Below are 24,205 nucleotides of genomic sequence, written 5' to 3' on the forward strand. Positions count from 1 at the left end.
CCACGTGACAATAGCCCATTACTTCATGTATTGACAATTTTAGATTTCTATCCAAGCAATACAATGTGAAAAAATAATAATAAAATTACAAAAAGTACAAATGCCCTGGTGAAATACTTTTAATCAGCTTGTGCCCTGACAGATTCTGAATGTTTTGCAAATAATGAGAGAAGGTACTAAGATCATAAACAATCTTAAAACTCTTTTTACATCAGTAATCATAGACCATATTGTCTTTAATAGCTAGGGTTGTCAATCTCTTATCCTTGTGTGAACATTACAAACCCAGGTTGTAAGGGGGTCATCCTTATACAAGAAGTGTCAATCGTTCTAAATTCCAGACACTTATCTGGTAATATTCTGTTTTCCTTGAGTTAAAGAGGCTGCTGTCTTGGGTCTGGCCATGGTTTCCTGTGCAGGTTGTTTAATTTTAACTTTAATATAAATTGTTTTCTTCAGTTAGCCATTAGTGTATTTCATTTGTAAAAAATAAAAAAAAAAATGCATCACATAGAAATCTCCCTTTTGAACAAGTACGTGTAGGGTATGCCTCTGTATTTCTTCATTATTATTTGGTATGTCTGTCACATAAAAGGATAATTCTTTTATTTTTATTATTGTGTATGTTCATCGGGCAATCATTTCGGAGATGTAGGAAGAACTGAGAATTGATTTCCTGTAGACTTTTGTGTATACTTTATATTTCTTAACACTGGAATATTTAAGAAATGTGAAATGCTAAATTAGAAAGATTGGTTGGCCTAATTTCTTCCTCAGGCTGGCATCCAGTTCCTGAACACACTGATTTGTAATGTAAAGTGTGTAATGGAAATGGGTGAATGGAAATGAGTGGAGGCGTTGCATTGTGCTACCTACAGATGTGTACAGTAACTGTTTCAGACAAAAATATGTGCTTCCTGGCTTCAAAATATTTTCAGTTTGTGTATATATTTACTAGCTTTTTTGAAATATGTATCTGTTTATTCTGAGCACCCACCATTTTCAAATTTAACAGAAGTGTGGGGATGGCCTTTGAAGAATAGCCAGTGTTCTTATGTTACAGAAAGCAAGCCTGTTGTATAGTCTGAAGCAGCTCGGGAAATTACCTTTTGTATTATTCTGTTGTGTGTAATTGCTTCAGGATTGGTTAAATTTGAGTCCCATACCCTTACAGGTGGACAGAAGTGACAAAGCATTTTTTTCTGACACATTTTTCAGTTTAAAATCTTGTAATTTATTTTATTGCCACATTATATAGTAATGTTGTGTGCCATACTTTAACGCAGCTTGTCCTGTGTAGGGCGTGATCAATAAAGAGGTCACGACTACAAACACAAAAGAAAAAAAAATTCTGAAAATGTATTTACTTAATAATAATAATAATACAAATCTGAAAAGCTGAATATTTACAACCATTTTCATGAAGTGCTCTGTGTCATCTATACAGTTTTGTCTGAAAACTTCCAATTTTTAGAGATGGCAACTGGCCATACAACATCCATCTAGCCATTTTTTTTCTGAAACCACTTGATCCAGTTTAGAGTTGTGGAAAGTAGAGTTTGTTCCTGCAGTGTTCTGTAGGAATTAGCTCTATATGAGGTTTCAGCTAACTGTTGAGCATGCACTACAGGGTTAGTTAACCTAATTTGTATGTTTTTAGGATAATCATAATACATTTTATTTAAAAGCACCTTTCTAGGCACCCAATGACACTGTAATCAAATATACATAACATCAAACAGTCAAATATACAAGCATAATTAACAAGTTGAACAGCATTAACAAGATATGTTTTAAGTTTAGAACATGTTGAATATGAATAGAATATGTTGTAAAGCTGGCCATGGACCTCCACGTAAAGACCACCGGCATTTCTTTCCTTTCATTGGCTTTCTTACAGGGTCCTTCACCATTGGTACTGCAAAATCTACACTGCCCTTTATACTTAAATCCTACATTAGCATATTTAAAAACAAATATTAAATACTAGCTAGTTACCATATTTACATTTCCAACCATAAAACCCGGTCCCTACTGTTCACTGTATTTAAAATATCTATTTATGTTTTTGCATCTTTGCTTGCTTTACAAGAGAGTGTTACAGTTAAAAGAGAGTGCAAAGGTTTTGACAAGTCATTTCGATATTAATGATTTCATCGCAGTCCTGCAGAGATCCATATCCTGTTTATACCAACAACAGAGTAGTTATGTTGTAGGATTCAACATAGGTTGGGCGCATGCGCTGATAGCGTGTTGCTGCACCCACCACATGACGAATCAACATACAGTATACAGTACTTATCCCAAATGTAGATGTCCCACACTTTACATTATCAATGCTTATTATGGTGTATACATGCATAATACCTCATACTTTACTTCAAAATGGACACAAACAGACAGGCAGATGGACTTGCCAACAACTGAAAATGTGCGTTTTAACAGGTAAATAATCCAGGGTCTTTTTAGCAGTGGATTGCTTTTCTTTTAAGATACCTAAAAGTCTATCAAAGCTCTCCATACAACACTGTACATTACCTTTTTATCTGTCTGTTTGTGGTTAATTTAAATAGCTCAGCTAAAGGTAAAATAATCATGGTTACTCCTTCATTAATTAGTGGGAGAGTATCAATTGTAGAAGCAAAGTAAAGTTTACAGGAGTAAAATAAAAAAAATAAAAATAGATGTGATGATTACAGGTTTTGAACCCAAAACTCTGGAACTATGAAGTAGTATTAATCACCCTGACCACACAACAGAGATCTGAGGAGAAGACATCAAGAATCTCTGTAGATGATTTGCAATTTAGTGTTTTACTGCATAAAAAAATAGCTCACCTTGAATGTAATGAACTCAGATTTTTAGATGAACTGTGTAATGGATTCCCTTTCAATTAGATTCAGTGTAGCTTAGCTTAGAGCAAGTGAAATTGATGAGTTGAAAGACACATTTTACTGCTACCTCCTAACATCCTCAGTTAGTAAGTACAGATGTGCATTCAGTCTTCTCACTGCATTGTTAATGGGGAGTTTTTTACGCTAAGGTCTTACCACCACCTGGCCTTCCCTGGCTCTCTGAAGCGATGCTCTTAAACTCCCAGTTTGGGTTGCTGTATTTCCATTTGGCCTTTACAGGCCCCTGCTACTTTCTAGTGCTAACTCAATATCTGACAATTCTATTACCTTTGTAGTGACTTCAAGTTTAAGTTCAAATTTATTATTGTGCACAAAGTATGATGAAATTCTTATAGATCAAATAACCACAATGACAAGAAGTGTGTGAAATTGTGAACAATACAATGGTGAACTGAAGGCCATCTGAATGCTGTGTTAGAGATTTGTATGTTCTCTTTATGTCTGTGTGGTTTTCTCTTTCTTTGAATTTACCCTGTGTAAGTGAGTGTGGTCAATGGTGCTGTTTCCTAAATTGCTGTGACCCTAAAATGTATTAAGATGGTTCAATTAAGTATGGATATTTGCTTTTTGAATGTAGAGTGCTACTATTGAAATGACATTATGTCTAAGACAGAAATACACTATTGCTTGCAAGCAAGAAGCAGAAAAAGGTGCCATCTTGAGTTCACTTAATTGAATTCTGATAGCATTAGGGGAATCTCAGGCATATGTTTATAATAAATCTGACTGTTTTTGAGATGCTTGCAAATGGATGTTTGAATGCATCCAGCCAAGGGACACAGAGTGGAAGCCGGCCTCAAGTGGAATACCAGTGTAAACGGAATGACTCTCATGTGACTAGATGACTATGAGAAAAAAAAAAAAACCCATACCATTTATATACATGGTAAAGAAATTACCACAACCTGTGGCTGCTGAGTGCTATGAGGTAGTAATAGTGTCTGCTTCTCCACTGTGCCTTTCTATCTCAAATTAATAATAGTATTACCGTAATAAAAATTTCAGCTCCATTAAATGATTTCTGTGGGATCAAAAGCAGATTGTAGTCTAATATACATGTCATTGAAGAATGATAGTGAAGAAAAAAAAAAACAAAACAGGTGCATCATTTTGGGGGGGGGCAGCACAATATTTATATAAGTGTGCAAATGTAAAACAGCATTTAGTATGTTGCTTTATTTTCTAACATTAGGAATAATATTACCATTTTTTAGAGTAACTGTTTCCAGTAAAAGGTGAAAGGGTGGTGTAGTGGTTAACTCTACTTCAGACTCTATCTGTACATGATCTGGATGCAAGTCCCCAGTGTGAATACTTAGTCCCCAAAGTGAGTGTTTTGACTTAATGCACAGCTCTAAATAGCATGTTGGTTTGTGCAGATGTTTGCGTGAATGTGCTCTTCGTTAGGCCAGTGACCCATGCAGAGCTGGTTCCTGTGTTCTGCCTGATGATGCTGGTATATGCTTTGGCACCCTACAATAATATGTTTAACCAAACAAGTTCCGAAAAATTATTTATCATTTTCTCGGTGAGTATTACCTCACAGCATTATTGCTTCACACATACAGTACAACCTCCTGATATCATCTCCTGTGGTAGTGTGGAGTTTACACATTCTTCTTCAGCTTGTGGTGATTATAAATCCAGATATTTGTTTAAAGATGTTTAATACAGGGTAACTTGTACCTTTACATTGGACACAAACTGTGTAGATGTGTTTATTAGTAGGATCTGTGATGCACTGGAGTAAGTGCATATAACTATATAATGTTACTACTTTAACACACTCAAACCTGCATATTTCAATTTAGAGTCACATTGGTGGTGGGGGGTTGGGGGCAATACCTGTACTAGCAGCATTGGGCGCAAGAGAGGAGCCAGCCTTTGTTGGCATGCTAGTACTTAAGTTCCACTTGTGCACACATATGGGCCATTTTACAGCTCCCTAGCAATCAAATACAGACATCTGTGAAAGTCGTAGGAGAACCAGAGTACTCAAGAGAAAAAACAAACAAACACGTAGACACTGTTAACATATAGTCTGCACCTGAATGCTGGATTTGAACTCCACTAGATTAATGATGCAAAATTGCTAACCTCAGTGATGCCCTACTAATATCTTAGCATAACATTCTCAGATCTATTTAATCCAATTCATTGTATGGTGGCCGGGGGAGATGGAGTTTACCCTGGCAACATCTGGCACCAGGCACTGCCTACTTACACACACACACACTTGCATGGGGTTAGTGTAGAATCTCTAGTTATCTGAACTTCTAAGTATGTGGAGATGAGCAAGGAAGAGTATTTTTGAGGCAGCAGCTCTAACCACTGCACCACAGTGACTCCTACATCCTATTACCTTTATTGCTACTTTATATTTTAAACATGCTGTCGTGCTGATGTGGATACTATTCTTTACAATATTATTTAAATGTTATTTGTACCCAATGAGGTTATATTACCATTTTAGTCACTGCGCTATATTATTTAAATGTTATTTATACCTGATGAGGTTATATTACTATTATAAGTTACTGCGCTTTGATCAATGGACTATATTTGTGAAACTGCATCAGAGAAATGTTAAAAAGGCATTCATTAGCTTACTGTGTATTTTAAGCAACATGGGTTTTTCCACAAGAAAGACCTAATTTTACATTATTTCAGGGTCGTTTGTCATTCTTTTTAACTTTCATGGGCTGTGATGATAATATAACAATTGGCTAATTGCGCAAAAAAATGTATGGGAGTTAACCAATTTTATTAAATTTACAGAAGACAATTCTGTAACATTGTTTAGCAGTATAATTTTTGGTTGGTAAACCACAGGAATGTTCTAGGGCTGAACACAAATGTGTCCAGTGCTGTCATCATAATTTCTTGCCCCCCCACAACCCTGTACTGGTTTTGAGAACATTATGTTTATGCTGCATTGTTTAGAGAAAGTAGACAAGGTTAGGTAAGGGTTATCCTATGTAAAGCAGAGGTATAGATTAAAGCGAAGACAACTTGACATTAGTTTGTTTGCATAACATGCAATCTTTATTTTATTTTGTGCCCTTTTATAGTGAGCAAAATGTTAATGCACTGTACATTTACAGAAGGAGAGTAAAATTAATTAAACAAACATAACTGGTTGAAGTCCAAGCAGGTTAAGTGACTTACGTAAGGTCTTAAAGTGACATGGTGACCCTGAATTGTAGGGTTCCTCAATCATTATAATGGATTCCTACAGAGTTTTGTTTCCAACCATTTTTCAGTTAGAAGCCAATTATTACTGTTAAAGCAACTTGCTTCATTCACATGCTTGTTAAGAGTCAAAACCCTTACTTGCTTATTTTATTCATTAAGAGGGCATTTACTGTTTTTGTTTGGTTTTTTATTGTTTAACCAGTTTACGATTAACAGTGGCATACAAGTGGTAAAGAAGCCAATAACTCTCTTACTGGCATGTGTTTATCAAGAAGTATCTATTCCATTAGCCCATTTGGAAAAAAGTGAGAAAAGTAAAGATTATGAGAAATTGTAATCTACTCCAGTCCACCTAACATTCAGATAGTCTCAGAAAAGGAAAATGTACAATATACAGTAGTAACGATCTGACGTGACCATTTAGAAAGCCATATTATAAAATGAGAATTTTAATTAAAAGCCAAGGTTATCACCTTCATAAATGCAAATCCTGCATCTGTATATTTACTGAAGCCAATTGACATGGGGTAAAGAGTTTCTTTCTTTGAGTGTGGTTGTTTGAGAGGATAAAGCCTCCTATTTATGAAAAACAAAATATACTTGTAGTGCCTCATATTTTAGGCTACTTGCATATTAAAAAAGACTTGTATAGGTTTGTTCTTTTCTTACATTAAATGAAAAAGCAAATGCTATCCGTGCATGCATTTCATTCCTGCTTACCCCATTTGGTGTCTTGGGAAGCCAGTTTTCATTAGAGCTAAATGGAGCACAAGGTAAAACAAACCCAGAATGGAGAGACAATCCATCACTCGCATGCACATTCACAATCAAACCTGGTTAATTTGTAATTGCCAGTTAACCTAATATAGAAATGTTTGGGATGTGGGAGGAAATAAACATACACATGGGAGATCATGCAAACTCCACACTGGCAGTGACTGACCAGATTTTGAATGCTGGGTTATGAAGATGGTATGCAGCAGTAATAACCACTGTGCTCACATTAAGTAAACCGTGTTTTCCTAGATAAGGAGGTTTTACTCCACTAAAAAAAAAAATCAACAGCTATCTTTGTATAAAATGACTCATACTGCAGCTCCTGTATTTTTAGTCAGATATTGGTAGCAATCCATTCTCTCAGCGCTGACATAGACAGGACGTTGTTCAGAGCTGGGTTGATAATCGAAGAATGGAGTTCATTATATATGTTTTATTATTATATCCTTTACTTGTTATTCATTTGAAGCACATTCTTATTGTTTAACACTGCTTTTGTGTACAGCTTTGCTTCTTCATAGGATGGATCTGTTCCCCTCCAGACCTATACATACAGTGCATCCGGAAAGTATTCACAGCACATCACTTTTTCCACATTTTGTTATGTTACAGCCTTATTCCAAAATGGATTTAATTCATTTTTTTTTCCCTCCGAATTCTACACACAACATCCCATAATGACAATGTGAAAAAAGTTTACTTGAGATTTTTGGAAATTTATTAAAAATAAAAAATTGAGAAAGCACATGTACATACAGTACAGGCCAAAAGTTTGGACACACCTCCTCCTTCAATGTGTTTTCTTTATTTTCATGACCATTTACATTGGTAGATTCTCACTGAAGGCATAAAAAAAAAAATGGTTTTATTTCAGGTGACTACCTGTTGAAGCTCATCGAGAGAATGCCAAGAGTGTGCAAAGCTGTAATCAGAGCAAAGGGTGGCTATTTTGAAGAAACTAGAATATAAATCATGTTTTCAGTTATTTCACCTTTTTTTGTACATAACTCCACATGTGTTCATTCATAGTTTTGATGCCTTCAGTGAGAATCTACCAATGTAAATGGTCATGAAAATAAAGAAAACACATTGAATGAGGAGGTGTGTCCAAACTTTTGGCCTGTACTGTAAGTATTCACAGCCTTTGCCATGAAGCTCAAAATTGAGCTCAGGTGCATCCTATTTCCCCTGATCATCGTTGAGATGTTTCTGCAGCTTAATTGGAGTCCACCTGTGGTAAATTCAGTTGATTGGACATGATTTGGAAAGGCACACACCTGTCTATATAAGGTCCCATAGTTGACAGTTCATGTCAGAGCACAAACCAAGCATGAAGTGAAAGGAATTGTCTGTAGACATCCGAGACAGGATTGTCTCGAGGCACAAATCTGGGAAAGGTTACAGAAAAATTTCTGCTGCTTTGAAGGTCCCAATGAGCACAGTGGCCTCCATCATTCGTAAGTGGAAGAAGTTCGAAACCACCAGGACTCTTCCTAGAGCTGACCGGCCATCTAAACTGAGCGATCGGGGGAGAAGGGCCTTAGTCAGAGAGGTGACCAAGAACCCGATGGTCACTCTGTCAGAACTCCAGAGGTCCTCTGTGGAGAGAGGAGAACCTTACAGAAGGACAACCATCTCTGCAGCAATCCACCAATCAGGCCTGTATGGTAGAGTGGCCAGACGGAAGCCACTCCTTAGTAAAAGGCACATGGCAGCCCACCTGGAGTTTGCCAAACGGCACCTGAAGGACTCTCAGACCATGAGAAACAAAATTCTCTGGTCTGATGAGACAAAGATTGAACTCTTTGGTGTGAATGCCAGGCGTCACGTTTGGAGGAAACCAGGCACCACTCATCACCAGGCCAATACCATCCCTACAGTGAAGCATGGTGGTGGCAGCATCATGCTGTGGGGATGTTTTTCAGCGGCAGGAACTGGGAGACTAGTCAGGATAAAGGGAAAGATGACTGCAGCAATGTACAGGGACATCTTGGATGAAAACCTGCTCCAGAGCACTCTTGACCTCAGACTGGGGGTGGGGGGATTTCATCTTTCAGCAGAAGAACGGCCCTAAGCACACAGCCAAGATATCAAAGGAGTGGCTTCAGGACAACTCTGAACGTCCTTGAGTGGCCCAGCCAGAGCCCAGACTTGAATCTGATTGAACATCTCTGGAGAGATCTTAAAATGGCTGAGCACCGACACTTCCCATCCACCCTGATGGAGCTTGAGAGGTGCTGCAAAGAGGAATGGGCGAAACTGGCCAAGGATAGGTGTGCCAAGCTTGTGGCATCATATTCAAAAAGACTTGAGGCTGTAATTGCTGCCAAAGATGCATTGACAAAGTATTGAGCGAAGGCTGTGAATACTTATGTACATGTTATTTCGCAGTTTTTTTATTTTTAATAAATTTTCAAAAACCTCAAGTACACTTTTTTCATGTTGTCATTATGGAGTGTTGTGTATAGAATTCTGAGGAAAAAAATGAATTTAATCCATTTTGGAATAAGGCTGTAACATAACAAAATGTGGAAAAAGTGATGCGCTGTGAATACTTTCTGGATGCACTGTAGATGGAACAGATTACTAAATACTGCAGTAGATACCAACTCTGAATTTCAGCTTAATGTACAGTATTTTTCATTAGTTCAATTAACAGCTTGCTGTATGTTGATAATGGATGACATGTTCTCATCAAAATGATTTATTTGGCCCTTAACCTGTCCACTTTAGTAACCCCTTATTCATTAATTGTTGTAACATTAACTATCTAACTTGTTCACTAGCTATTGAAAGATTGAATCATTTTATTCATTCATTCAATTGCTCTTCGCTAAATCATAGAACATAATTCATAATTAGTTGTTTTTATTATTATTAATAATGTTACCTCTGCTACTGTAATTAATAATACCTATCACCTCTTTTCTGAACCCACGTTTCCACTAATGGATCACTGATGCCTGGAACTTGTCTAGTGGCATTAGGCACTAGGCAGGAATAGCTATGATTTGAATTCCAGTTCATTTATATGGCATAGTTGTATATGTATCCACATTTACTATCACCAGGCTGATTTGCAGTAACCAGTGCACATCTTTTAGATTTACAGTAGCATAACACTGAAGTTTCCCTGAGAAAATCATTGAGAAGGGAAAACAATTCCTAATTTAATGCCAGTATTTATTATCATAATTATTATTGGCTTAACAGACATACTGGAAAAACCATGATTTTATGATTTTTATAATACCTCCTGTATAGGGTTAAATAGGGAATTTATTTGAAAATTTTTATTGCAGTCATTTGTGATGAATTTGTCTTATATTAAGGGATAAAGCAAATGCTCTGGTCTCATTTTTCTCCTTCCTGTTAAAGTGGCATTTTGGACAATTTTGAAATTAATTGCACAAGTTCCAACTGATGATTCAAAGCAAGGCTTTTGTTGAATGTGTTGAGGGAGACTGGACAGTCATGGTTTTAAGCAGAGTCATGATGTGTCATTCTTTATTTAGGAGCCAGGAAAATTCAGGGCAGCCTCCCTATCGCTGGTTTCCTGGAAGAACTCCACATGCGCTCATTTCATAAAAGAAAATAATAAACAGTGATTTCCCTTTATAAGGCCTGCATATGACCTATGCCTAAAAATGTGTATTTGTCCAAGAACTAACAAAATTTTAAGAAGTACCTTTTCATGCTGTGTCTCAAGAAGTGAAAGAATGAAAACAGCAATGGAGTGTTGTCATTTGGCAAAGGCTGGGGTGGGTAGAAGTTCCCAAACGAGTGTCTAATGTATCATCTTGTAGTTATTATTATTTAACAGTTGCTTTTTTGGTGAATGCAGGTGTAAAGCTGAAAGATTCCGGACTTCCCTGTGTTGCAGTCATGGAGTATGTGGTAAGAGTTGACTGCTTTCCGGGTGATTGACTTGGTGTCAGGGTCTTGCTGTCTCTTTTGCTCCTTGCTTTCACTTCACAATCTTTTATCCTTTTGCTTTAGATTCTCTTAAGTCTCAATGTCTTTACCAAGATGAGGTGGGAAGATGTTGGGGACAGAACTGATTAGACAATGATTGGGCCACGCAACAAACTTCTGTAACCTCAACAGAATCAAGTTTAGAAAATCATTAAACAGATATGATGTGCCAACATGGCTCTTTCTAAGTTTTTTTTCCTTTCTCTGGTTTGATATCTGATTCTGTTCTTTCACCTCATCAGTTTTCAAAACCAGCCTAATTCAGTTTAAATGTAGCTGATCTTGGCAACATTTAGACCAGTCAGGAGCAAGCCCAGGATGGAAAGGAGTCAGTTTGGATTTGCCTTAAAACCTGCACTCACATGTGTGGGATGTGGAATTAAAAAGTATCCAGAACAAACTCCAGAACATAGGGAAAACAGTGTGTACTCCATGCATAGTAAATGGGCAATCTCATAGAGCTGTGAGTTAACTAGTGGGCCACAAAACATCCTTTAGTTAAATTTGTTTATTCACATAAAAATAACAGAAATGCTTATTACAGGATTACTGCTAATAAAACAGCAAGCTGATCTAACATGCATGCATGCAGATAGAGTGACCTTTTGGCTATAAAAAAAACCATAAGGAGGCAGGTTTATTTCCTGGACCTGCTATAAAAAGTATATATGTTAATATTAGACTTTGTAGGTTTTAAGTAGTTTAGGTTGGTTCACTAGTGATTGGCACAAATAAAAATGTGTTCACATACATATTTGTAAGCTAATATTCAAATGAATAATTAATATTTGATTATGAAAATCTCCATGCAAAACCTTAAATGCCATAGGTGTACCATATGTGTATTATTGCATGAACAACTGTGTGAAATGGTGCTGTAGTGATATTTTAGGCTACAGCTTTTAGGGAGGTTTTTATTATTATTATCTTATACATATTCTGTGGTGTGCTTGCAGCTGACAATCCTACTGCTCATGACATCAAAAGGTAAGTTGTGGGTGAAATTAACCACTGTTGGTATACTATAAAGATATTTACAATATAGAGTTTTATATTCAGACCACAATAAGCCTTTCTTTTCTCCAAGAAACTGCAAGGATGCCACACTATTATCATTTCTGTAAATGAAAACTTTAATTTGCCTGCAGGCCCAAATAATAATCATCACAAATACTTGGTGAGGGTATCCTGTGTATATGAAACAAAAATATACCAGTGAGCCTGGCAGTTGCAAAGCAGCTTACATTCCCTTTTATCAAAAGTGTGCTTTAAATGGAATTATTAAAAGCATTCTCTCTCAGGATGGTGATTCAGTCGTTAGCATTGTTGCCTCTCTGTGCTAGGGTTTAAATAATCCTGAGGCCTATGTGTAGTTTGGAAAGTATCCCTCTTTCTATGCAAGTTTTCTATAGGTGCTATTGGTTCTTCCAACATCCTAAGCACACAAAATTTTTATTTGTAGGGTTTTTAATTTGTGTATGAACTGATCTAGCAAAGGACTGGCATGCTGTCAATGGTTGATTCCTAGTTCCTAGTAGGTCCCAGAATGGAATCCATGACCCTGTAGTGGAATAAGCGTGTTCAGAAGTTGGATGGAAGAATATGTAATACTGTGTAAGAGTGGTAAAATTATGGGAATTATGGACTATGGAGGTTTTATCCACCGCCCTGCTGGATATCACGGGGGCCGCTAGAAGGCGCTGCAGGGAGGAACAACGAAGGTTTTCCCTACAACCCGGAAGTGCATCCAAGTCACATGGACAAAGGACATGACGTGCTTCCGGGTTGAAGAAGAGGAGTTTTTATCTGACCCGGAAGTGCTAGGAAGTCACATGAATTGCGGATTCAGAAGCACTTCAGGGTCAAGGACTATAAAAGAATGATGGGAAATCCCAGACGTCGAGCAGAGCTGGGTGGAAGGGTGGCAACGCGTCTGGGAGTGGTGGAGTGATCATTGATTATTGTATTGTGGTGTATTTATATGAGTATTGTGAAGAGGAGGGTGCTTTGTGCACTGTTGATTAATAAAAAGTCAAATTATTGGACTTTTACCTGGTGTCTGGCGTCTAGTCTGAGGGTTCAAGAGGACGATAGCGCCCTCTATCTGTCACTATATATAGGTTAGAAAATGACATGACATAACACTAAAATAGCTACAGTAGAGATTTACATATTTTTACACAAATACTCTTTTGGTAATTTTTGGCAATGTGACAATACAAAAAACCATGGGTGGTGTATGAGAAGTAGTGAATTGTAAGTTAATTGAGTGTTATCCTTTGAGAAGCAAAACATTGTACTCTGCAGACTAGTAGTGAAAAACAGTAAACTCTCCACAAAAAGATTTTGTTTTGTGTAAATTACGTGCATGTTTTTGATATCACCTTAGTATATAACATAACATAGCCAAACTCTCCTGATCTAGTTCAGGGTTGTGGGAGGATGGAGTCTATCTTGCCAGCATGGAATACAAGGCAGCAGCTACTCTTGGATGGGAATTACAGTCATACACAACACTACATAGGGCCGACTTAGAATCAACAGTCAACTTAACATATACATCTTTGAAGATTTGAGTGAAGTTCTGGTAAAAAACACATACACACACAGTGAATATGTACATACTCCACACAGATTACAGCCAACAGGATCCAAATTCAGGATATTAGATTTGTGTGGTGGCAATAAGCACTGTAAAACTGTGCTTCAGCATTAGTACATCCAAGTTGGAAATTTTATTTTAATTGTCTATCTCTAGTAAAATGAGAATAATATTAAGACTTATACACTGTGTATTACCATAGACAAATGTGGTGATTAACCATGACCCTATGGCTCATTTCATTACTTGTATCACCATTATAAAGGTGCTTTTCCTCAATCATAGCATTGCAGCTCTTATTGCTGATTGCAGTGAAACAAGACAGTCTTGCAGTACATGTACAGGTGCAGCCTTTCTGTGTACAAGGAAGTAGAGACGTTTTTAAAAAAAAAAAAAAAAAGGACTTTGTTCCTGTTCTTTTGTTAGCTTTATCATGTAGGTAATCACGAGTAGTCTGTCGTGGCTCAACTCATGGGTGTATACCAGAACTGCAGCTTGTTTGCAATACAGTCTAAGATTCACATTGTGGGTGGTGGTCCACAGTTACAGGTACGTGGTGTGGCCCTCTTGTCCGCCTGCAAACAATTCCTGGATTGATCTTTTGGCCTGCATGTGAGCTACTAAGTGATTCTTTGTCTTCAAAAATATGCAGCAGAAAAGCCACGAAGAGCAGCCCTAAGGACTGTGCGCTGTAAAGGCTGAGCAAGCAAGAGAGCAAGACCGTGAGATGCCAGCAGACATGGGAGTGTTGTATGTCTGTTGTGTATCTGTGGTTCTGACATTGTACTTGCGTCTCAGTTTTGGCTTCCAGGCAACTACAATCTGTCTGGTACTGTTGGGGCGGTTGACTACAGCAGACGGTGTGTGCACTCTGAGGAGTTGAGGGGAGCCCCTTGGGGCAAGCAGAGGTGATGACTGAACTGTTCTGAAGGCGTTGCAGAGGAAGGGTGTACTGACAAAGGAAGCTCTGTTTGCTTCACCCTCCTGAACCATGGCCTGGCTGTTTTCCTCCCTCTATCCTGGCTGAGGAAAACCTTGAGCTATTTATAGTGCTTGTCTGGGATGTGGGTTGGCATTTTAACCCCCCTTCCTTCACTCCTGCCGAAACCAGCTGAACTGTAAGAACCACTAATTTGCTCCTACCATTATCAATGTTTCCGTTGATTTTGTTGCAGAATGGATTTCTTAAAAGCTTACTTTGCAATGACAATGAAACTATTTTGAACTTACCTTTTTTTAGCCAGAACCTTGATCATTTAAGCATAATTTATAGAGAATAACCTGAAAACAGATTTTGATAATCAATCAGTGATTTACTCTTATGTCTAACTTGTTTAATTGTTAAATTAGTTTTTTTAGTTTTTCTTTTTATGCTTTCAGAGAGATGTGCTAGTGTGATATTTACATGTAAAACAAATGCCGAAGATTTAAAACCTTAACTTTATCTTTCTCAATTTGTTTTAATCCATTTTTCCAAGTATATTATAATACTGACAATTAGTAATGTACTTTGTAAACATGGTAACTAGTAAGAAAATGCTTAAATAACTATAAAATAAAAAGTAAAAAAAAAATCAAATTGGTGCATCACAACTTTAGCAAGTTCTTTTGTAATTGGAAATAAAATAATGCAAAAACTAGGTAATGACATGGAGTCCAGTTAAAAACAGAATTTAGTTGTGGTGAATACTTACAGTTATGGTGGTCCACAGGACTGAAGTTAAAAAGAATGGATTTAAGCCTTTTAACTAAGCCTTACTAATTAGAGCACATCTGAACACGACACTGAAGTAGTTACTCTCCTTTATTATTCAGCATCACATCCACTTTTGTGTGCTCTGCTTGTCACTAATTGTAATTATTCAGATACAGTTAACAGGAACAAACTCTACAGAAAAAGGTGAAATAGAGAATGAAAGAAAGTTATATTTTTAAAGCTGTGGTAAAACTTAAGATCTGCTGAGATTTAAATATCACACTAGAGCACTTTTCTGAGTGCACAATAAGAGAAGAAAAAAATGCCATCTCATTAAAAAATAGATAAATTAGGTATTAAAGTGATTTGTTGATTTATAAAAGATGGGAACAAAAACCTGCAGCCAGAGTGGTGCCCAAGCACTGTACTTGAGAACCACTGCTGTAGACCCCATGCCATTGAGGCAGATGCAGGTCACTTTTGAAAATTTATTTAGAGAGTTTTTTTTCTTTCCGGTTACAAGCTGAAAAGATGCTGAAAGTAGATTTTTGTGCACTGGTTAAGGAAGCATTAGTTAATCAGAAGGAAATCTGTTTCATTCTGTTTCCTGCAGACCACCTAGATACTCTTATTAGAGCTATTTCATTTGCTGTAAGGTTTTAATTTCACAAATTTTCATTTTTAATGCTGGGCATTATCTAGGAATCCCTTGGGTGTTGTGGAGCATCTGAACTGCCAGATTTGTCACTTGAAGTAAAACAGTCTACTTGTTGTACGTACAGATTGTCTGTTTCCTCCATTACTTGATGCATTTTGTCATTTCTTCTGTTCAATACTATTCTGTCAATAGGTAAACATTTTAGTCTATGATTTTATTTTTTTTTCTCTAAAATTTCAGTTCTGACATAGGTGCATTTATTTATCTGGACTACCTTGTCTAAAAGCAGAGAGTGTACTTCAAGTAGCAATCCAGTCACTGCTTCACATTCCCCTTGAAGCCACATTGTCTTTAATGTTAAGTGTAAAATGAGCATAGTGTATAAAACGCAAAGAATCCTAAAGGCAAAATAGAAAAAATGCACAGTGGTCATTCCGCTTTCTAAAATAACATTTTATCCCTTCATTTTGTAAAAAAAAATTTTTTCCATGATCATGGGCAACTTTTTGGCATTGTCTGGTGCAAGAAAGGAACTAACCCATTGCAAGATTCCAGTCCATTGCGCTCACTCCTTGTAGGCTAATTTACAGTCACAGTTAAATCACTTATAAACTAATATATATATATATATATATATATATATATATATATATATATATATATATATATATATATATATATATATATATATAACTAATAAAGTTAAATCTCCATTTGTTTGGAATGAGGGATGAAAAAGAGGGGTACTCGGAGACAGCCTATGTGAATGCAGGTAGAATGTATCATCTCCATTTAGAAAGTGATCATTCTTCAAATCAAATCCAAGTCTTATTATTAATATGTTAATACTTTTATGATAATGCAGCATGGCAAGACAGTGATTAGTGCTGCTGCCTCATGCATTCAGTGTCCTGGATTTCAGTCCCACAATTGGTTGCTGTCTTTGTGATTTGGCATGTTCTTTTTTTGTCTGCATGGGTTTTTCTGTATACCCCAGTTTTCTTCCAAAATCCCAAGGCTTGCAGGATGGCTATTTTAAATTGGCTCTGTGTGGATAAATGGGACTTACTTACTCAAGTATGGTTGCTGTCTTGCACTTAACGATGGCATGACATAGTGTAGACCTAGAATTGACTTAAGCAAGTTTGAGAATGTTATTTTTGTGATAGTTGGCTTCTTGCTGTGGTGGTTAGTGCTGCTGTGTTCAAATTCTTTTTTGACATTCTTAACATGTCTGCTTGGGTTTTCTCAGGGAAATGCAGTTTTGCCTCCATGTTGAAGATATTCATATTAGGTTATTTGGAATTTGCTATCTCCTGTAAATTATGACATGTCTGTGACTGTGCCCTGCAAAGAACTGCTTCTGGGTTGATTTTTATCTTTTGCTCGGTTCTGCCCAGATGGACTGCATCTTCTTGCTGGAAAAATAGATCAATATTTTCACAACCAGTAAACCAGCTGAGGTGGGGAAAGGCTGCAGGGATCTATGGTATCTGGGGTGAACTTCTCCAGGCTGGTGGTAAGGCTGTCCTCCTGGCATTGCAAGCAAACTTTCCTTCCATTTTGGAGACTGGCATCATCCCAACTGACTGGAAAATGGGATTTGTCGTCCTTATCTGGAAAGGGAAGGGTGATCACCTGTATTGCAGCAACTACAGGGGGATAACACTGCTCTCGGTGCCGGGTAAGGTCCTTGCTAGGGTTGTCCTCAATAGGATCTGTGATCACTTGCTCACCAACCAGTGACCGGAATAGTCTGGTTTTATGCCTAAGAAGTCTACCATCGACCGCATCCTGGCACTGAGGATTCTCACGGAGCGCAAACGCAAATATCGGCAGAGTTTGTTTGCAGCCTTTGTCGATTTGCAAAGTGTTAGAATCAGTTGATCAAGCTGCCCTGTGGGACATCCTGTGGGTTCATGGGATCCCCTCGAGGTTGCTGGATATCATGGCCGGCCTGTACACTGGTACTTTGAGTGCTGTGTAAAGTGGAGGCAGGACCTCTGCATTTTCCCCAGTTGATTCTGGGGTTCGTCAGGGGTGAGTTCTACTCTGTTCAATACTTGTATGGACTGGGTGTTGGAAAGGTCGTGGGGTCCAGCGGCTGTGGGACATCTGTTGGTGAAGAAAGATTCACGGATCTTGACTTGGCTCACGATACTGTGATCCGTCAATGGAGGCTTTAATCGTGGTGCTCAAGAGACCGAGTGACGAGTCTGAGTGTCTGGGCTTGCGAGTGTCCTGGATAAAAACCAAAAATATCCTATGCAAAAGGACGAAGGTCCAAGTCTTTAGAGTCCTGGTGCTTTCTGTCTTGCTATATGGTTGTGAGACATGGACACTATCCAGTGAACTGAGATGAAGACTGGACTCCTTTGGTACTGTGTCTCTCCGGAAAATCCTTGGGTACCGTTGGTTTGACTTTGTGTTTATTGAGCGGTTGCTCATGGAGTCCCAAATGAGGCACATTACCTACAATGTGAGGGACCGTCAGTTACAGCACTACGGCCATTTGGTGCATTTCCCCGAGGGTGATCCGGCTCATAAGATCCTTATTGTTGGGGACCCGAGTGGCTGGGGTCCTCCACGTAACACCTGGCTGCGGCAGATAGAGGGTCATTTCCGGAGGGTGGGACTGGACTGTGCGTCTGCCTGGATGGTTGCAAACTGGGATCCCAAGTTGTTTCATCGTGTAGTGGGTGCGGCAACGCACTGTACTAGTGCATGCTCCCCAACTTGAACTTGAACTTGTCCACATTCCCACAGCAGTAAAAACACAATGCACAGACTACACAAGAGTATCTTTCAAGCTATAAATGTCAATCTGTATATTTATCTTACATTGTATTATAATGTTTCTCCTCTGCTTTTTATTGGGAAGTGTTTGAAATGCAGAACAGAAATTTAGGACATGAATCTCTGCAGTCAGAAGTTGTTTTACTAATGTGTTTGTGATAGTTAAACACCATTGAATAAATCTGAAAAACTTCCTTTATTCTGTGCAACTTGTCACCTTTTGTCAGTTCTGTATATTTATACATATTTTTTTATCAACTCATGCATTTTAAGCACCTGCCTAATCCAATTTTAGATGGGCCATTGTTCCAGCAGTATTGGGTACAAGGCAAGAACCATCCATAGATAGTATGTCAGTCCTTGGCAGGGTGTACTCACATATGTGAACACATCCGTACTGTGCCAATTTAGAGTTGACAGATGGCTTAACAAGACAGAGAATTTTTGAGATGTAACAGGAAAACTGAAGTATGTATAAAGTAAAAAAAAACAATACACGCATTGTAAGAAAGGGCAGTGTTCAAATAGTCAGTGACCTGGGGCTTCATGTATAAACTGTGCGTATGCACAGAAATGTTGCGTAAGAACGTTTCCACGTTCAAATTGCGATGTATAAAACCTACACTTGGCGTAAAGCCACGCTCATTTCCACAGTACCTCATACCCTGTCGTATGCAAGTTCTCCGCTCGGTTTTGCAGACTGTCGGCATCCAGCGTCAAAGCAGTATTACTGTTCCTGTGTGGTTATCCTTTCTTTTCCTGACGCGGCTTTATAAATACACTGCAACTAACCGAATATTGTTTATTAGTGTAATGCATCTGATTGTAATTAACCTGTAACAATACAGTGGTCCAGGTAATAGCCATAGTATTCCAAATACCATAACTGCTTTAGCGTTGTTACTCTCACTGCACCACCTTCTTCTTTCAGCTGCTCCCATCAGGGGTTACCACAGCTGATCATCTTTTTCCATATTACTCTCACTGTACCACTCGGAGTATTTTTATCACTGTATCTGAGCAGCTGATCGGAAAGAGAATTATCGGTATACAGTATCAAGCACACGCTGCCTCAGTCACAGCAAAACGTTTCAAAGCCTTTCCTGTACGGACCTCGCGGTTCAGAAACAGTTTCATCCCAATAACTATAAACGCACTCAATCAATTGCTTCTTGTAGAACTGTTTGTACTTATAAGTACAATTACCCCACTGTAAACTTGCACTACAGTTATAATATTGCACAACTTGTGCCACTTTATAAAGCGCGTATTTACATATGATGACGATATAATTTTTAAGATGAAATGCAGCAAAATATGTTGATTATATTATACAGATAAAACTTTAACTTCATTTAAATAATCTGTATTGTTAATAATTAAACATGTGAGGACACGGTGCCGCAGCGCTAGCAAGTTCACGTATTGCTCCTGCCTCGCGCTGTATATTTGCTGAGGCTGGCGTGACACTGGAAGGATAGAAGGATAGAATAATTAAACATGTACTATGAAGATATTTCAATGTTCCTTAAAAGTTTTGAAGAATCATCTTTGCAAGCTTACAGATGGCTTAACGTCTATTACAGAGTTGATTGTGTGGTGTTTAGGTATTTGGGGAAAGAAAAGTAAGACAGGAAATGAGGTTAGTACATTTGAAAGAGACAGTACTGCTACAATAAATTATTTCATCGAAGGTCGCGCATGGCGCAGCAGCGTCTTGTGTGAGACATGAACAATCACTGCACCATCGTGTTCCCATGTTTAATAACATGTTTTCATTCCAATCATCATGAAAATGATATCCCATATACATCTCAGTATTTTAATTATTCAGAGAGCTGTAATATCACGAATATAATGGATTCTGTACCCTGTCGGAGAAAGAGAAAGAACGGAAGCACATAGTGATTCACACACACAGAGCACATAGAAGATCAAATACAAAACAAAGCATTTAACATGCTACTTTAGTTATGATGGGATTTGAGAAACTAGTAAATTAAATGATTTTAAGATGAAGTTTATGATGTTCTACTTTAATGACAAAACTACGTGATTAAAGTTGAAATTTCAAGATTAAAGTTGACATTTCATGCTTTTTTCCCTACTGTGTGCCTATTTTTTTTTGTCTGTACCCTAATAGGCTTTCATATGACACTCAGACAGTGGGCTACAACTCGCCTTTTCATGGTGACTTTGATATATGACTTCTTTTTTATTTTGGCAGTGTGCGACTTTGTGAACTTGAGCTTTCAAGTTTCTCCGACACGCTATGTCACTCGATCAACTTCCTTTTTTTGATTATACCACTGTTTAAATCAACAAATAGTATGTTTTTCCTTTGCCTCCACTTGGTATTTGCTGAAATTCTTATATTTTCCCCCGTGCTTTTCCCATTGTCTTTTCACAGAACGCTGAGCTTAAGGGCTATTTATATTGATTTGCATATTTAAAGAGGCAGTATTCTGGGAGGAGTTGGAGCGGGACAGCACGCGCGTGCATGAGCGTTACTTTTCACGCTGACCGTGATTTATGTAGCGGAAGGACGCAGAAGTTGGCGAATGCACAGATTCCTGCATCTGGATTTTTCTGTGCGTAAGCACATTTCGGCTTTTGTGCTTACGTCTTGTTATAGTGTGAATTCTACACACGGCGTTATGCATGAGGCCCCTGGTCAGGATTAAGAACAGTGATAAACATAGTGTCATCATCTTGTTGGAGTCTGATTCAGTTTTTTTTTTTTTTTTTATCTTTAATTAGTTGATCAAATATGCCTATGTCCACAAATCTCACCTACAAACAGCCAAACACTGCCCTTTAAAAATGCTGAAAAGGGAGAGTGATGTCTGGATATTCCCAACAGTAATTTGGTTAGTGAGAAGATTAATATAAAATAAACTTGGATGGGGGAAGCAAGGGAAACTCTTCACTGACGAGTGGCTACCCTGTCCCTTTCTATTTGCATAGTAGATGTCTGCTCGCTAATAATGTAACTAGATGACCCATTTCTAGTGTGATTTAGCCACATGACTTTATTAGGAGCATGCACATGGACTCAGTCATACCAGCCCAAATTAGACTAAACAAATATCCTAATACACATGTTCTGGACACACAGAAGACAATGCAGGCATGGGAGAACATGCAAGCTCCATATAAACAGTGACCAGGACCTTTGCCACCTGTCTTCTCATTATGCAGAACTAAAAATATAATAGTACAGCACCAAAAAAACATTTGTATATTGTCAAAGTATAAATCTGTAAATTACAAAGTGGCAAGCCCCATTCCCTTAGGACCCAGACAAGGGACATTAGTCTATTACAGGATATATTCAGAAACGCACACTTGCACAGGAAGAATTTTGGATCCATAGTTTATCAAATATAGGACATGTGGAAGGATGCTGAAGTACTCAGAGAAAACCAATATGGAAAATGTGTCAAATTTTAAATGTCAGTAACTATATCTGAAATAGAACTCCAGTCCATGGAGGTGTAATTGAACTGCCCCTTGTAAAGTGAACTATATACACTCTATATGAGGTCAGGCCACTGAGGTATACATTAAAAGAAATAAGTACACTAAAATTGATGTTATTCCGCATCAGGAAGTGAACTGGTGCTAATTGTTTTTTCTCTCATTAAAGACTTGAAGGATATATAAAATCCTTTTACAATCCCTCCCTTTCAAAGATCCAAGAGTACACTGGGAAAAAGATCTCTCAATTAATATATCAGAAAAGGAGTGGAAAGTAGCAATGCAGAGAATTCACTCAAGCTCCATATGCGCAAAGCATACAATTATACAACTCAAAATTATATATCGAGCACATCTGTCTCAACTGAAACTCTCCAAAATGTTTCCAGGACATGATCCAACCTGCGAACGTTGCAGCCAAGTCCCAGCCTCAACAGGTCACATGTTCTGGGCCTGCACCAAATTAACATTATTCTGGACAAAAATTTTTAATCACTTGTCAGACAGCCTTGGACTCACAATCCCTCCTAACCCATTAACAGCTGTGTTTGGGGTTCTTCCAGAGGGGTTTAAAGTGGAGAAAGACAAACAAACTGTGATTGCATTCACTACACTGTTGGCACGCAGACTCATTCTGATAAACTGGAAGAATCCAAACTCTCCTCTTTTAAGTCAGTGGGAAACCGATGTGTTATATTATTTGAAATTGGAAAAAATCAAATACTCAGTTAGAGGATCTGTACAGACCTTTTTCAAAACATGGCAGGATCTCTAATCAGTAATATTTTAAAATTAGTTAATAAAGCACAGAGAATTTTTTATTTATTTATTTTTTTAAATTAGGTATGTTTACAAGCCTTAAATTTAACGTTATTTGGCTTGCTCTCTCTCTCAGGGGTGGGGATCGATCTGTTCTTAACTCAATTGTTCTTTTTGTAAAATCTTGATTGCTTTGTATGGATTGTAATAAAATTAATAAAAATTAAAAAAAAAAAAAAAAGACTTGAAGGATCTGCACTACATAAACTTGTTATCTGACCTAATGGAAAATGGATTTGCAACCACAAATTAAAGTGATAGTTTGAGAAAGGATTAGTATTTTCTGAGCAGTTGTAGTTTTTAACAAGACACATTACTCTATTTAGCATAATACATGGGTTTAAAGGTAGCTGTAAGACAGTAGGAAAGGAGACACAGAGGAAAGTAGAAGGAATTTTGTAAGTGAGCAGCCTGATTAGTCTTTATTATTTAAACAAAACCCAATCTTTTTTAAGATTTATACATATATTCTACTTCATGTGATCTGTAGTTCTTGGTATGCCCATTTTGAAAAATGTAAGTTTTCACAACCTGTTTTTGTTATTTTTAGAAATACAGCTCATTTCCATGGAACTCTCTCTCTGTTTCTCCATGCCTGTGGTGCTTTAAAATCTAAATTTTCTGCCTTAAATTGTAGATCAGCCCTGTTGGTGTTTATTTTTAGTGGACCCTTCTCTACCTATTGGACTGATGTCTAGTCTGCTCTTGTGTATAGTCAGTACATTCTTTATGGTCTTTATTTCCCTGTGATTTTCTTGCAATTGAATTATGTTGTATTATACTTTATTTTGCTGTTCTTTGTATTCTCAGATGCTGTGGAAGCCCCATGTGATGGTGTACTCTGTTTTGGGCATTTTTTAAATTTTTATAAACAGACAAGGCAAAGGAGTTATTTTGTGACTGACTACCTTCAGGTCCAGAGTGTCATGTTAACTTGCTTCTCAAAAGTTATATTACACACATAACGAATAATATTTACAAAAATGACATTTTTGAAATTAGTTAGACCTAGTAGTGCATTATTTAAATTTAAACATTCTTCCATCATCCATTTTCTAAACCCACTTATTCTGAGCAAGGTCTTGGCTGGCCTTGGCACAGCCTTTGACTGGGTGAACACACACACACACACACCAGGGGTCAATTCAGCAGGGCCAATTCACCAAACATGCACATTTTGGACTGTGGAAGGAAACTGAAACCGTATATACAAATACAGGTAAAATTCTGTTACAACGAACTCCCAGGGACCTAAAAAATATTTCGTTTTAAGGAGATTTGTTTCCATAGTG

General features: G+C 37.6%; 1 protein-coding gene across 3 annotated transcripts in view; it reads left to right on the plus strand.

Moving 5' to 3' along the window:
- The window catches only part of shc1 (SHC (Src homology 2 domain containing) transforming protein 1), a 118,597-nt gene that overhangs the window by 6,462 nt on the left and 87,930 nt on the right, over nt 1–24,205 (plus strand). Inside the window, exon 2 of one of the 3 annotated variants that reach the window (XM_039752138.1) lies at nt 10,732–10,784. The exons of 1 other annotated variant lie outside the window; for it this stretch is intronic. In XM_039752138.1, coding sequence (XP_039608072.1) covers nt 10,773–10,784 — 12 coding nt within the window. In that variant the 5' untranslated portion in view covers nt 10,732–10,772. Of the gene's footprint in view, nt 1–10,731; nt 10,785–12,988; nt 14,014–24,205 lie in introns of those variants that run through there. One more of the 3 variants, XM_039752132.1, reaches the window with a different exon arrangement.

This window comes from Polypterus senegalus, chromosome 1 (genome assembly GCF_016835505.1).
Source record: "Polypterus senegalus isolate Bchr_013 chromosome 1, ASM1683550v1, whole genome shotgun sequence".
In the NCBI taxonomy this organism is placed as follows: domain Eukaryota; kingdom Metazoa; phylum Chordata; class Cladistia; order Polypteriformes; family Polypteridae; genus Polypterus; species Polypterus senegalus.